The sequence below is a fragment of the Dendronephthya gigantea genome, unplaced genomic scaffold, assembly GCF_004324835.1.
Source record: "Dendronephthya gigantea isolate DGI-Jeju-01 unplaced genomic scaffold, DenGig_1.0 000026F, whole genome shotgun sequence".
NCBI classification, from domain to species: domain Eukaryota; kingdom Metazoa; phylum Cnidaria; class Anthozoa; order Malacalcyonacea; family Nephtheidae; genus Dendronephthya; species Dendronephthya gigantea.
Window position 1 is genome coordinate 1,689,708 of NW_021163036.1, and position 15,803 is coordinate 1,705,510.

Consider the following 15,803-nt stretch of genomic DNA (forward strand, 5'->3'; position numbering starts at 1 on the left):
CTTAATCCTAGAGCTCGAAGAGCTTGCAAAATTTTCAAACAATCGCCAATTTTTTCTTACCCCAATCTCCTCTACAGATTGTGCTGGTAAATTTTAAAAAAACGTTGCTTCAAAATCACGAACAATGAAGAGCCCCTAGCAACTTCACTTTACCAATTTCTACACTAATAACACTAACTAACAAAGCTTTTAAGATTATTTTGTATTAATTCATTGATTTACATCATTTTTGACAAATTTAAAAATCTCAAGCAAAGTGGAAAATCTGCAACATTTGAAGAGAAGAAACAATTATAGGTTCTGAAATTCTCATATTCTCATATTGTCTGTACAATTCATATGTTCGAAGTCCAGTGTAACAACCCAGATCAGTGGTATGAGTGACGTTCAAATATGACACTGGGACCCAATCATTTGGACCTGCGCAAATTTATCACCGTACGCCTCGAATGGGCAGAGTTACAGCATGGAAGAAAGTAACCAGCATTTTCACTAATAATAACCACCTCTTTATTTCATCGATTTCCATTAAATACTCTATTGATTCCGCAGCCAGGTGTCTTCTGTTTTCAGTTTGATCAACATGCAAACGTGAAACGTGTCGCACCACTTTAAGCTTCTGAAGTTATTCGTTTTCTGCTTGCCAGGGCTGCGTGCTGTCCTTAAACCATGGCCATCTCGGGCTCGTACGTAGGATGGGTGAATTTAAGTGAACGTGCAGTTTGCCTGTAGACAAACTGCCTCGCCTGTTCTGTCAGGAATTTCTGATCCTCTGTCTGTCCACACGCCACTTCTTGAAATGTCTAAAGTTCAGATGAATACGAAAGTTAATCGAGTTTTCAGTAGAAAATCTGCAGTTGTCAATGTTAGAAGAGGTGATATCCTCCTGGTAGCAAATAAACAATCAGGCGTTGGAGTTTGCTCAACTCTTTATTCCTTGTACAGTATGCTTAGAATTGTGATGGAAATGTTGTAATTACACTTCATTTCTTTCTAACCTTGAATAATATACTATGGTTCCCAGTTGGAGTTTCGAAAGATAAAAAGTTTGGTACTGGCGATGGCTTCTGTTGAATTTCCTACACAAAAATATAATTTGTATGTTAGATGTTGTTTATAGACACTGTTCTTCCCAATACAGAACAGAAGACATCAACTAACATCGTCCTGTATCAACGAACTCCAGCCACTGACTCAAGTCAAGAACAAGGATTAAAATTAATACATTCATCTTTTTACATAACAATATATTATGAATCGTATTTTAGCTCACCTGAACGGGACTACCCTCGATTGCCGCAGCAAAAGTTAATATTTGACCATACGAATCATTGAAATGATGATGATTGTCAAGAGTTTTACTCGGCGTCACGTATTCATCTCCTACTCCAAAAACATCGTGAGGTTTGACTGCTGATGAAGAGAGCGGGGAAATGTATGATGCGTCCAGACCATTATCCCCCAATTCCTACAAACAGATATTTCTCAGTATGTTACTAATAATACAGCTAACAGGAAAAGTTGCGCTCAGTTCTAAAGATGTAAGGCTCGTTCAACTCATGATGCCGGATCCTATCAACCCCACCTCAACTAGAAGATTTAGCCATTCACTTACCACGTGAACAGGAGCTGTCGAGTTCTTAGGGAGCTCGGCCGAGTTGGATGACATGATTGGTTGCACGGTGGTTAGAAAGGTTTCTGACATGCTCTGGGGTAAGCCAGCCTGGTAGCTCTCTTCCAAGGTTTGTCTCATGTTTCCCACAGAGCAGTTAGCGTGTTGTAAAGACGGAATGATTTCCTGCGCGGCTTCAGCTTCGTCTCGTTCAATAATTTCCGTGATATCCTGCTCCAAATGACCGTTCATTGCCTGCACAGAGAACACAACACGACTTACGCTGTATTCTAAAAGCTCACTCACACTCCAACTCGTTCAGTTGAAGATCTCAGTCATTTCATAGCGATCCCTTTGCGATATTTCCGCTCGAATAAGTGCTTGATTTTTAATGTTTTATACCAAATCTTTTACAAAATATTTCCGCTAGGAAAGTCGATGAGTGGATGGTAGAGCCTGTACATTTCTACTCAAACATTTCTACTCAAACATTTCTACTCAAACATTTTTACTCAAACATTTCTACTCAAACATTTCTACTCAAACGTTTGAACTTACCATAGTGGAAGCTTGGAAGGTCGCTAAGGCTTCTTTGAAAGGCGTGGGTGTACGGGGACTGTCAGTGAGCAATGATCGTCTTATTTTAGGAGTCCTGAACGTGCCGTTTGCCTCGATCTTGGGCGTGTTGAGACAGTCTCTTGAAAACACTGGTGTCGATGTGAGGGTGGGCCGGGAGGAACAGGGGGTGGAGGTACAGATCAGGGTTCCCCCTCTCGCCGTGATTGGACTGTTGAAAAACTGCGAGGGGGAAAAGGGAAGGGATTTTATCGGCGTACTCTGGGGTGTGGCCCCTGATGTTGAGTTCAGCGAGGAGGTTGTGGCATTTAACGAAGTATTACTGCATGACTCGCGCTGGGAGATGAAGGTTAAGGAAGAGAACAATACGACGAAGGTTTTACAATCTCAAATTAATCCAGTGTTACTACAGGAAGAAACCTAAACTAAACTAACTTTATTTATACTGGATAGTTCTATCAGTTCTAAACTGTTCTTCCTAGAGGTCCAGTAAGGATCATCTCTTATTGATCCAGTGTTACTACAGGAAGAAACCTAAACTAAACTAACTTTATTTATACTGGATAGCTCTATCAGTTCTAAACTGATCTTCCTAGAGGTCCAGTAAGGATCATCTCTTATTGATCCAGTGTTACTACAGGAGGAAACCTAAACTAAACTAACTTTATTTATACTGGATAGCTCTATCAGTTCTAAACTGTTCTTCCTAGAGGTCCAGTAAGGATCATCTCTTATTGATCCAGTGTTACTACAGGAGGAAACCTAAACTAAACTAACTTTATTTATACTAGATAGCTCCATCAGTTCTAAACTGTTATTCCTAGAAGCCCAGTAAAGGGTTAACTCCGGTGTTACGCGGAAGACGACTCAGCAAGACTAAAAAAGATACTCGTCTCTTTTTGCCTTTTCTCAAGATAGCTGGAGGTGTGCGGAATCGGCTCGTTACAAGAGGTGATGTGATCGGAATGAGAGATCTGTAACATTTTAAAACAGAATTGGTGTGAGACAAAAGTGACGGGTAGTTGATCACTTGGGAAAGTACATACCCTTTTCCATTGCTGCTCTGTAAAGAGGCTATTGTTTTCCCATCCAATCGACAGCCTGAATGGAGACAAAATACGTGTGTTAAAAGCTTTATTTTCATCATTTTTAGTACCACACTTTCCCTTCCCTCTGCTCCTTTCGCCAAACCTCTTTCCCTCATATCCCCCTTCCAAGTATGACAAACGTATAATTGTATCCCCTACCAAACATTCCTGGCGAGTTCCATTTGCCACTCCTCTTCGCTGCGTGCATGTCTGGACTGGAGTCATCGAGAAAACCACTCACTCCTGACCAGGTTTGTTGATCAAGATCAAAAAGATCTTTAAGATCCTTCAGTTCATCCGTGATCGTCCTCAATGGCGACAACATATCATTGGGGTTCGTCGTTTGACAGGCATCGCTGTTTGCTGTCGAGTTGGCATTTCTGCAGATTAATTGAAATAGGGTAAATCATCCACTTCTGAATACTGGATAACTCTATCAGTTCTAAACTGTTCTTCCTAGAGCTCCAGTAAGGATCATCTCTTATTGATCCAGTGTTACTACAGGAGGAAACCTAAACTAAACTAACTTTATTTATACTGGATAACTCTATCAGTTCTAAACTGTTCTTCCTAGAGCTCCAGTAAGGATCATCTCTTATTGATCCAGTGTTACTACAGGAGGAAACCTAAACTAAACTAACTTTATTTACACTGGATAGCTCTATCAGTTCTAAACTGTTCTTCCGAGAGGTCCAGTAAGGATCATCTCTTATTGATCCAGTGTTACTACAGGAGGAAACCTAAACTAAACTAACTTTATTTATACTGGATAACTCTATCAGTTCTAAACTGTTCTTCCTAGAGCTCCAGTAAGGATCATCTCTTATTGATCCAGTGTTACTACAGGAGGAAACCTAAACTAAACTAACTTTATTTATACTGGATAGCACTCTATCAGTTCTAAACTGTTCTTCCTAGAGTTCCAGTAAGGATCATCTCTTATTGATCCAGTGTTACTACAGGAGGAAACCTAAACTAAACTAACTTTATTTATACTGGATAGCACTCTATCAGTTCTAAACTGTTCTTCCTAGAGTTCCAGTAAGGATCATCTCTTATTGATCCAGTGTTACTACAGGAGGAACCTAAACTAAACTAACTTTATTTATACTGGATAGCACTCTATCAGTTCTAAACTGTTCTTCCTAGAGTTCCAGTAAGGATCATCTCTTATTGATCCAGTGTTACTACAGGAGGAAACCTAAACTAAACTAACTTATTTATACTGGATAGCACTCTCAGTTCTAAACTGTTCTTCCTAGAGTTCCAGTAAGGATCATCTCTTATTGATCCAGTGTTACACAGGAGGAACCTAAACTAAACTAACTTTATTTATACTGGATAGCTCTATCAGTTCTAAACTGTTCTTCCTAGAGCTCCAGTAAGGATCATCTCTTATTGATCCAGTGTTACTACAGGAGGAAACCTAAACTAAACTAACTTTATTTACACTGGATAGCTCTATCAGTTCTAAACTGTTCTTCCGAGGTCCAGTAAGGATCATCTCTTATTGATCCAGTGTTACTACAGGAGGAAACCTAAACTAAACTAACTTTATTTATACTGGATAGCACTCTATCAGTTCTAAACTGTTCTTCCTAGAGTTCCAGTAAGGATCATCTCTTATTGATCCAGTGTTACTACAGGAGGAAACCTAAACTAAACTAACTTTATTTATACTGGATAGCACTCTATCAGTTCTAAACTGTTCTTCCTAGAGTTCCAGTAAGGATCATCTCTTATTGATCCAGTGTTACTACAGGAGGAAACCTAAACTAAACTAACTTTATTTATACTGGATAGCACTCTATCAGTTCTAAACTGTTCTTCCTAGAGTTCCAGTAAGGATCATCTCTTATTGATCCAGTGTTACTACAGGAGGAAACCTAAACTAAACTAACTTTATTTATACTGGATAGCACTCTATCAGTTCTAAACTGTTCTTCCTAGAGTTCCAGTAAGGATCATCTCTTATTGATCCAGTGTTACTACAGGAGGAAACCTAAACTAAACTAACTTTATTTATACTGGATAGCTCTATCAGTTCTAAACTGTTCTTCCTAGAGCTCCAGTAAGGATCATCTCTTATTGATCCAGTGTTACTACAGGAGGAAACCTAAACTAAACTAACTTTATTTACACTGGATAGCTCTATCAGTTCTAAACTGTTCTTCCGAGAGGTCCAGTAAGGATCATCTCTTATTGATCCAGTGTTACTACAGGAGGAAACCTAAACTAAACTAACTTTATTTATACTGGATAGCACTCTATCAGTTCTAAACTGTTCTTCCTAGAGTTCCAGTAAGGATCATCTCTTATTGATCCAGTGTACTACAGGAGGAAACCTAAACTAAACTAACTTTATTTATACTGGATAGCACTCTATCAGTTCTAAACTGTTCTTCCTAGAGTTCCAGTAAGGATCATCTCTTATTGATCCAGTGTTACTACAGGAGGAAACCTAAACTAAACTAACTTTATTTATACTGGATAGCACTCTATCAGTTCTAAACTGTTCTTCCTAGAGTTCCAGTAAGGATCATCTCTTATTGATCCAGTGTTACTACAGGAGGAAACCTAAACTAAACTAACTTTATTTATACTGGATAGCTCTATCAGTTCTAAACTGTTCTTCCTAGAGGTCCAGTAAGAATCATCTCTTATTGATCCAGTGTTACTACAGGAGGAAACCTAAACTAAACTAACTTTATTTATACTGGATAGCTCTATCAGTTCTAAACTGTTCTTCCGAGAGGTCCAGTAAGAATCATCTCTTATTGATCCAGTGTTACTACAGGAGGAAACCTAAACTAAACTAACTTTATTTATACTGGATAGCTCTATCAGTTCTAAACTGTTCTTCCGAGAGGTCCAGTAAGGATCATCTCTTATTGATCCAGTGTTACTACAGGAGGAAACCTAAACTAAACTAACTTTATTTACACTGGATAGCTCTATCAGTTCTAAACTGTTCTTCCTAGAGGTCCAGTAAGGATCATCTCTTATTGATCCAGTGTTACTACAGGAGGAAACCTAAACTAAACTAACTTTATTTATACTGGATAGCTCTATCAGTTCTAAACTGTTCTTCCTAGAGGTCCAGTAAGGATCATCTCTTATTGATCCAGTGTTACTACAGGAGGAAACCTAAACTAAACTAACTTTATTTATACTGGATAGCTCTATCAGTTCTAAACTGTTCTTCCTAGAGTTCCAGTAAGGATCATCTCTTATTGATCCAGTGTTACTACAGGAGGAAACCTAAACTAAACTAACTTTATTTATGCTGGATAGCTCTATCAGTTCTAAACTGTTCTTCCTAGAGGTCCAGTAAGGATCATCTCTTATTGATCCAGTGTTATTTCTGGAATTCTTCTTCATTTGAACAGTGAAATCATTCAGACCAACCTTTGATCGCTAGTGATGTTCTTGCAATCAGCAAACGAGGAAGAAATCTGTTGAGTAGTATCTCGTGCAATGGTCGGTATAATCTCAACAAGATCTTGTGATTGATATGCTTGCATTGCGCGATTGTCCCGGGAAACTTCACAATGGGACCAGTGAGCTCGTCTTTTGTCTAAAAACAAAAAAACATTTCGTTCAAACAGTTTCGATTCGTTGCAAGGTTATATTGAAAATAATCTTTTCAAAAATGTTTGAGTACTGAAATGACCGCTAGGCGAGAATCAACTTACCCTTTTGTCTTGAAACTTTGTTATAATATTTTCCCTTTAAAAAACAAAGAAAAAATAAATCTCTTAGGGTTTTTTAGCCTTCAGCGGTTTCTATTCTTTGTCGTTAAAAGGGGCAATATTCTTCTGTATAGGAATTATCAATGATCTCATGTAAAAACAGTTCTTTTTACTAACTGTTCTATATCTGTTCTCTTTATATTCTTCATAGCCTTGAGTTTCAACGCGCTTTTTCATCGTGGAGTTCCAATGATTCTTTATCGCATTATCGGTCCTGTATCAAGTTGAAAAGCATCGAGAATTGATTCTTTGAGAAGTATTCTTTTTAGACCTTAAATTCCTGCACGACTTCTGAGTTGGGTTTAAAAAAGGATAAAGAACTTTTGCTACCTCCCCGGGACCATTTTAGCAATCTCTGCCCACTTGTTTCCTATCTTTGAATGAGCGTCGTAAATAATCTTATCTTCCTCTTCTGTCCACGCTGTCTTCTTGATCGCTGGATTGAGATGGTTGTGCCACCTGATTAAAGAAATCGTTACTTTTGACACTGCTCTGGTATAGATGGAGAGATTTTAAAGACACAGGAAGAATGGGTGAAACTCTCAGTTGTGTGGTGTGGTGTTTGCTTGTAGTCATACTAAAAATTCTTCATTATAAAGATCTTTCCATGACGGAGTACGGACATTCTATTCGACGTCACACAAGACTACATACAGAAAGCACTGAAACTTCACCCTGCTTCACCCTACCTTTCCCTACACTGCTTCCCAATCCTCCCAGGTAAATGTTGCGCGATTGTTGACCATCGTTTTGGTCCAAACCTCCGGACCAACTCGACAACTTGTTGATCTTCCTGTGGCGGGAGACACAGTAATAAGTCATTCACGAGAAGCATAAAAACGTCTACTGATAGAGTTATCCAGTATAAATAAATTCGTTACTACCAAATATATTCTTTTTATTTTCAAATGGTCTAATTGTCTCTCATGGCTTTACTGAAAGCACTATGTTGGGCTTTAATATTTATCCAGTATAAATAAAGTTAGTTTAGTTTAGGTTTCCTCCTGTAGTAACACTGGATCAATACAAGAGATTATTATTACTGGACCTCTAGGAAGAACAATTTAATTAATTTAGTTGCACTTTCCTCGTGAAGCAGTATCACTGTATCAATTAGGAAGGACCATCACTCAACCTCTGCGGGGAACAACACAACCCATGCAGAACGAAACAAATCATTAATCATCGCACCTCTTTCGTCCAAGCTCCTTTTACGAGATCTGGATTAAGAACTTTCTCCCAGCGATGAAGGCATTGATGTTCACTTCGGTCATCAAAGTAACTCGCAATCTTCTCCCAGTCCTCGGAGCTCTCAGACTCCACCAAATGTTTCAATCTATCGTCCTGAGGCAATAAAAGTAACCATGATGAATAAATGAAGAAATATTGAAACTAAGCCGAACCTTTAACACTAACTCGAAGCATAGTCTTAATAAAAAATCGACACTAAAAATAACCTAACATACCATGTCACATTCTGGCCAACGTTCAGTAAATAACATTTACAACTCACAATTGTTGTCAAAGTAAATGCAAAAATGATATAGACGTACAAACTCGTTGGAGCTTTTTTTTTAAGAAATATTTCTCATCTTCTGACGTCAAAGGAGATCACACTAGAACCTAATATACCATTGGTTCCCAGGGAAAGTATTTTGTGGTAAATTTTGCTTTTCTATTTACAAGAGACCTTTTTGTTTTGCGCCAAGAACCGTCTGTGGGAATTATATTCCAGCATGAACTGAATATAGCTGGTCAGAATTTGACAAATACAGAGTGGTATAATATCACATCAAGTTTCCACTAGTTTGTATTTTTTATCAATGAAGTGTTTCAGTTGTAGTACGAGTAACCTTCTTTTGAAATTTAGGCAAACATAATAATATAGCCTACTTAACTCTTTACATGATGATTTCGACAAAGTTATTATACCGTAAAAAGCAGCAAAGCATGAAAGACCCTCGTTTGTAAATAAGTTTATAAGCATAAAATAAACAAATAAGATGAATATATCATCTCTTTGAGTCATTCACCAGATTATTCCATCATTTCAACACTGGATATTCTCCTAATGTAAAGGGGAAATGGCCTAGCTATTCAAATCATTTTCATGGGGAACATTGGAAGGGGAAATACAGCGCATTTTATAAAAGAAACCAAACAGACAGGAATCAATTCTATCTCGCATACAAGTAATGTCACTATATATAGTACACTTTACAGAGCCTTGTCATTTATTGAAATGGCATGTGGGTACGTCTTTGTTGATCTTCGGAAGGCAGTCCAACCTTTTTATCAAAGTTATGGCTTTTTTTTTAAACAGACGGAAACACATGCGGAATGCCTGAGTTATCGAGACTATACAATGCACTTCTTGAGAGCGTAGCTATATTCTGTACCATATACGTGTTTAATTCACTCGTGCCAAAACGCACTAACCGTGACAAAGTGGTCATTAAGTATATTGAACGTCAAAGAGGTACTATGATATACCTTGAAAAATGGCTTTCGATCCAAACTGACGAAGCAAAATTCGCTTACATATATGCCTGACATTTTCTCATTTGTAGAAGATAAAAAAAAGAAACTTTTGAGGAACGATATCTAACTAACTTGCGAATCATTCTTCAGACACGAGCAATATATAGCTTTTTATGGTCACATTTTTTGAGAATTTTTTTAAAAATATTCGTTTGTTTGGTGTCTTAAAGATAGTTTCATCGCATATATCTTATAGAGCAATGCCAAACATTCTCAGCACGCGGACAAAATTCTTACGTTGAGTATCGGATATTTGCCACAACATCTCCGGGGGAAAGCACTTGTAATTTATTATGTAAATGAGAGTAAATGAGTGGAATTAAATGTTTATAGGCTCAGCTTTCCACCCTTCGGAAGTTTTCATTTTAATCACGTTTTGGGGAGTTAAAAAGAGGACTCTTAAACACTCAAGACTCAAGAATATCGCGTCTTTATTTGGAAAAGAAAACCGATAATATTTTAAGGCATCATAGACGTCAAAAAGAAAAGCGAAATATTCTTCTCCCCCGTAGTACGTATTTCGCTCGACATAAACACCGTGCATGGGTTTCAAGGCAAAGCAATGCAAAACAATTCAAAAGAGCTACATCTTTACAAAAACGTGTCGAACTCGGCGCACGCGAGGGAGGGGGGGGGGTGATGTGTTGCAATCTATTTGGCCTGCATCAAGTAGATATAGTTTAGATATACAAGGGCAAATTTCTAACTTAACGAGCTCTTGTGATGTTTTCACTACTCGACGGTGAATCAATCGAGGACCTAGCTATATATATATACTCCAAGTCTCATGCACGAGTGTCTTGCCATCTGAGAGACGCTAAAACTATAGCTACCAGGAAAATATTGCAAGTCATCAATCGCGGCACAAGCCTAATTCATATATATAGAAAAAGGTGTATTTGCTTCATGGCCTGTAACTGATTTAAAAAAATTACGTCGTCATGAAAGTCTTCACAAAGGTCGTCATGTTCGTATAAATTCCATCTTATTTTTAAAAAAATATCTTGCCGTATGTATTGCGCTTGAATGTGAAATCGTGCACAGTTGAGAGGAATATTGAAAACAGATTGTTTAACTTACAAGGCATGGCCGCACTCGAAATTCTTGGCATGCGGTGTTTAATTGTTGTTATCAATTGTTATTACACAGAGCAGTAGTTACACAGACAGAATTCACTTCCCATCTTTGAAACGAGCCTGAGTGCATGTGACATGCGACTAAAGTATCGATCTCAGATGGCGGAATGCTTAGTCATTCGAAGTTAAACAAATTGAGAAGGAGACGAGAAACATGACATCCGTGTTTGTTAAAACAGCAGACCTGCCCAGTCCTTCCAGGAACTTACGATAAACTTCACAGGTTACAACTCGTGCAAATAACTCTGCTGTAGCCAAGTTAAAATTGCACGAACGTTACAAACGAATGCTGTAAAACGTTCACTAGTACTGAGGTATTTTGATTAACGGAAAAACTTATGTTTTGGAATATTTTGGAACGCAAATATTTTCTCTATATTTCACATGCACAAGACACATTCTGAATATTTCAATCTTTTTGACGTCAGTGCAACCTACACACATGCAGTTATCAATATTGAGGTCTTAGAATAAACCCCAAACAACACCACGATATCACTTTCGAAAAACTATTTCCCTTCTGAGCTTCGTCTTCTTCACTCAGTGGCTCAAACTAGCCCGACCAAACAATCAAATGACGTCAGATATTATTGTGACGTCACAAGAACTGGGAGGGAAACGAGGCCATTTTTGGCAGCAGCAGCAGCGTGTGACAACTTGGCGAAATAAGATATAAACAAGACGGCCTTGCGGGAAACTTCTATCGACACACGTCTGAATTCCTAGTAGCTAAACATGGTTGTACTACAATCAGTGAATATTTGTTGAGTTATTGGTGCGGTTGTCCGTGACTTTTTAAACATGATAATCGTTACATATCGTTCGTTTCATTTGTGACAGCTCTTGAAATTTTAAAAGCTATAAGCTCTTTACCGACCACAATATCGTTGCACGTAATATTATAGTTTTCGTGACCAAACCAGGATGCTATAGTGAGTGATGCATTGTGTAAACACAAAGTGTAGCTATACCACAAATATACGTCATTTCAACATAACACTTCATAAAGACAATTAGGAAACCCAAGAAAAACAAGAGTAATCTGACGGTTAAACTGTCGCGGTGCCAGTTTTCAGTCTGCAAGCTCAAGTTCAACCCTATTTTGCGCGCAGAATTAAGTCGCAGAGCCTGTAAAAAAATTGGTGCATGATAATTGACATTCTTTCTGTACGCCCCGATGGTCAGGCTATGGTTCACTAAAGAAGTCTTGGATAAGACTCGATCCGTTTGTGTTTTGAAGGGCTTTGTCTTAGGAGTCAGCACGATTTCTGATCGATAACGAACGAAATGGGATACTTTTTGAACGGTGCTACACTTGTGTTGGAAGTTTAATATGAAGTTGCATGAAAACGTGAAATTTTTGAAAACTTTTCACAGCATCTTCGTTGCGAATTAAACTTGATTATGATTCCTTGTGAAGTTGTACAATAATTGGATATTATTGGCAAGATTTACAATACATATAGCACATATCAATCTAGCATGTACAATTACGGCATAATATTTAGCATATATATGACATGAAACATGCTTAAAACTCAAAGAACAATGAAGCGCTTGGTAAGCTTTCAAAGCCGTTGTGCAACAGTGAGCAAGGTACTTCAAATAACGTGCCTGATTTAATTTAATGATAAAACTGTCAGAAGACAGTAAAGCCAGATGTTGTTCAAATTTCATTCAAACATCTATTCCCTAAATAGTTGGGTTTTGATGTTTCATATACGAGATGAAATTCCAGCTAGACACAGAAATCTTGAATATACATTTGTATGAACCAGTTTCGAAATATTTCGAGTACTTCTTTTGATGCCCTTGGGATGGTGATGAAAATTCAAATTTTTGTCGACTTGTTGCATGTTCACCTCTATTACTAGGTGCATTTTTAGAACTGTCTATCAAGTGATATGTCATGGATGAAATGCACCTGAAAGCCAGCTAGTCAGAAGATACACAGACACATTTGTGTGACCAGTGTGATTTTGAAAATAATTTGATGTTCAAATAAAGAAACCTTCAGCATGGAAGATAAAACATGAGTTTAGGGAGAGAAGATGCTACCTGCAAACTAGGAAGACAGTCACTTTCTGCAAATCATGCCCAAAATGAGACAGTAACCAGTAAACAAATGCAGTCTCCTGGATACAGTTCTCAAACAACAACAACAATAGGCTAACATTTCTCAAAAAGAAAGATAGCAGCTGGAACTGTAACCCAGAGTTGTTTACACTATGATTAATAATGTGTATGCTCCATACCTCTTCCTTTGTCCAGCGACCTTTATTAATTCTCTTTAATTTATTATCAAATATATTGCCAAAGCTTTCCTGATCACTTGCGGATGAACGACATCCCAATTCTGACTCAGTTTCACTGGAATTAATTGAATAATAACATCAAAATACAAGCAAATAATATCTAGTGACTCCTGTGTTCAGATGCAACAGCTGATAATTAACTTTAACAGTTATCAAACTAGAGAGATGTTTATCACTTTTAGTACATGTGTACAGTTATCTTTACCTAGGCAGTCATTCCAGTGAATACACACCACTCTCTACACACAAGTTTTTTAGTTTTGGCATGAGAGATTTTTGATTTTCATTCACAAGCAAAGATTTCTCATCCACGTTTTGAGGAGCCAAATGAAATGTCATGCAAACATATATGCACCATTTTGTATATAATCTAAGGCAACTGGTGCCTAAAGCGTCTCTTGTAGACACTTCTTTTGTTCAATCATGTTTTACACGAATTGCATTGAAATGCATATAAGCTATTATAAAACACACGTATCTACAACATGCAAATCATAGTAATCACCCGAGCAAAATTTCACATTTCTTCCGTAACAAAACTCATGCTTCCGCCAATTTACAAAGAAGGAACAAGCCTAAATTCTCTTCAAATACATGCCGGATAAATCGAATTCAAACAGTAAGATAAAACTTTAAGAATGTTTCAGACAGCATAGGTGATGAAAGACAACAAAGGCGCCAAAGCAGACAACATCTATGCAAATGTCAATGTCAAATTTTACACGAATTTTCCCTTCGATCGCTCGTGAAATACACATATCCTTAACTACGATTCCCCCTCAATTGTAAGCAGTGTAGATTGACGTTAAAATATGTAAAATTTCAATGAAATTACTACGAGTATCCACAACAGAATGTACCATAAATAAATTTAATATATGTAAATATACAACCAATGCTGCAATGCAAAGCATCTCGGTTCAAATCTGTCCGTTGTACGAAAAGACGTTAAATAAAAAACAAACAACATTCGGTACCTTTGGGACCTTGCCATTTTTGTCATCTCTAACTTGTCCACAATGTCCGATCGAAGTGAGGTTCAAGGGGCAACAATTCGCTTTTATTTTCAACACGATCTCTTCAAACGAGAACCATCATTTCCAATATGGCGGTTGAGAACTTCAAATGCTCCGCCACCCACGAGCGCTGTGATTGGCTGGCGTTAATTTTAATTGTTCCGTTCGACCAATCACCTTCCACACAATGTACGCATCGCATAATTATGCATACCAATATTTACTTGCTATGCATGTATGTGAGTATATTACGCCGGTGAGGGCTAATTAGGCATTCACCCATATAGGCGGTTCTCGTGATGACGTTCTCCCCTCGAATCGTGACGCTTCGTGAGCACAATAATAACATATTCATATTCAAGATTTAGCTCTTAGCCTCTGCTCTTACCAAGACATTACGCAGAACAAAATAGGCGCGTTTTCGTTGTCATTGCGTTTGAAAATTCCCACGCACGCACGCCTTACAAGTAAGAATGCATAGCGCGTCATTTTTGCTGCATGTAGAAAGAAGTAGCAGTTTGCAGTCCCAAATTAGAATTTTTCAAATCATTTAACAGCCATCACACGGTCAAACAAGTTAGTTGGAATGCGAGTAGATCTCTTGAACTGAAGAGTACGTTAGAGGACATGCACATTACAGAGTAATGTACTAAAAAATGACTTGGAACGATATCTCAAATTTTTTGAATCGAACATGGAAGACAAGTGTAGTAATGTAGTTTAGGAAGCGTTCAATGAAATGCCTACTGCAACAATTTCAGACGTGGTGGTCCAGTGTTGGTAGTATTCTTCATAATAATTGTCGTGATTTGGGTCTGAACCACTTGAAAAGATATCTCAAACGTGGTGGTCCAAAAACCGTCTAGTGTAGGCACTCTTCTTCAATAAGCTGTCGTGGTTTGTGTCTGAACTACCTGAAAAAAGATATCTCAAACGTGGTGGTCTAGTGTAGGTAGTATTCTTCAATAAGCTGTCGTGGTTTGTGTCTGAACTACCTGAGAAAGATAGCTCAAACGTGGTAGTCCAGTGTAGGTAGTATTCTACAATGATGTCGTAGTTTGTGTCTGAACTACCTGAGGAAGATATCTCAAACGTGGTGGTCCAGTGTAGGTAGTATTCTACAATATAAACTGTCGTGATGTTTAAACTACTTGAAAAAGATATCTCAAAAGTTGTTTGTTGTCGTAGTTTGTGTCTGAACTGTACATGAGAAAGTTATCTTAAACGTGGTAACCAGTAAGAAGCATTGTCATAATGAGCTGTCAAGTTTTTTACCACATTTGAAGACCCTTAATTATCTCATTGATTATATTTTCTTAAATTCCTCATGTCTTGTGCAAGATGCTTTAAGAATCAGCATGCCAAATTTCCGGCCCTTGCAATGTTTGAGTCTCTTTGTAGCATTTGGACCAATTAAGAACAGTTTTGCTTGAAAATTGAAAAATTTAAAGAATTCTACACCCATAGGATACACATGACGTGAATAAGGAAATACTAATGTTCAAATATTTTTCCTAAAATGTTTTCATCACAACCTAAAATATACCAGACTGACAAGAGAACCTCTTGATGTCCTTGGCTCGAAATATCGAGACGTTTTCGTGTATATTTTGGGCAGTTGATGAAATCATTCAACTATTTGTAGACTTGAACACGCTGCCACCGTGGCTTTGTATGTTATCCTTAGTAAAGATTTAGCTATGGCAAAACAGCATTCCTTATAATGCGTGGGATTTAAATTTTCTTGGGATTCACTAGGGTTTTACC

At 37.8% G+C, this 15,803-nt stretch overlaps 1 protein-coding gene across 1 annotated transcript; it reads right to left on the bottom strand.

Moving 5' to 3' along the window:
- Positions 1 to 237: 237 nt before the first annotated feature.
- Positions 238 to 14,114, bottom strand: LOC114523207 (myb-related protein B-like). Its single transcript, XM_028544067.1, has 16 exons — positions 13,998 to 14,114; positions 12,961 to 13,075; positions 8,220 to 8,372; positions 7,718 to 7,821; positions 7,359 to 7,487; positions 7,146 to 7,242; positions 6,972 to 7,005; positions 6,685 to 6,853; positions 3,436 to 3,656; positions 3,235 to 3,289; positions 3,078 to 3,162; positions 2,171 to 2,524; positions 1,616 to 1,867; positions 1,274 to 1,468; positions 999 to 1,079; positions 238 to 803 (listed from the first exon to the last, which is right to left on the bottom strand). The coding sequence occupies exons 1-16, from the start codon at positions 14,021 to 14,023 to the stop codon at positions 663 to 665; spliced, it is 2,211 nt and encodes a 736-aa protein (XP_028399868.1). The 5' UTR covers positions 14,024 to 14,114; the 3' UTR covers positions 238 to 662.
- Positions 14,115 to 15,803: the final 1,689 nt, after the last annotated feature.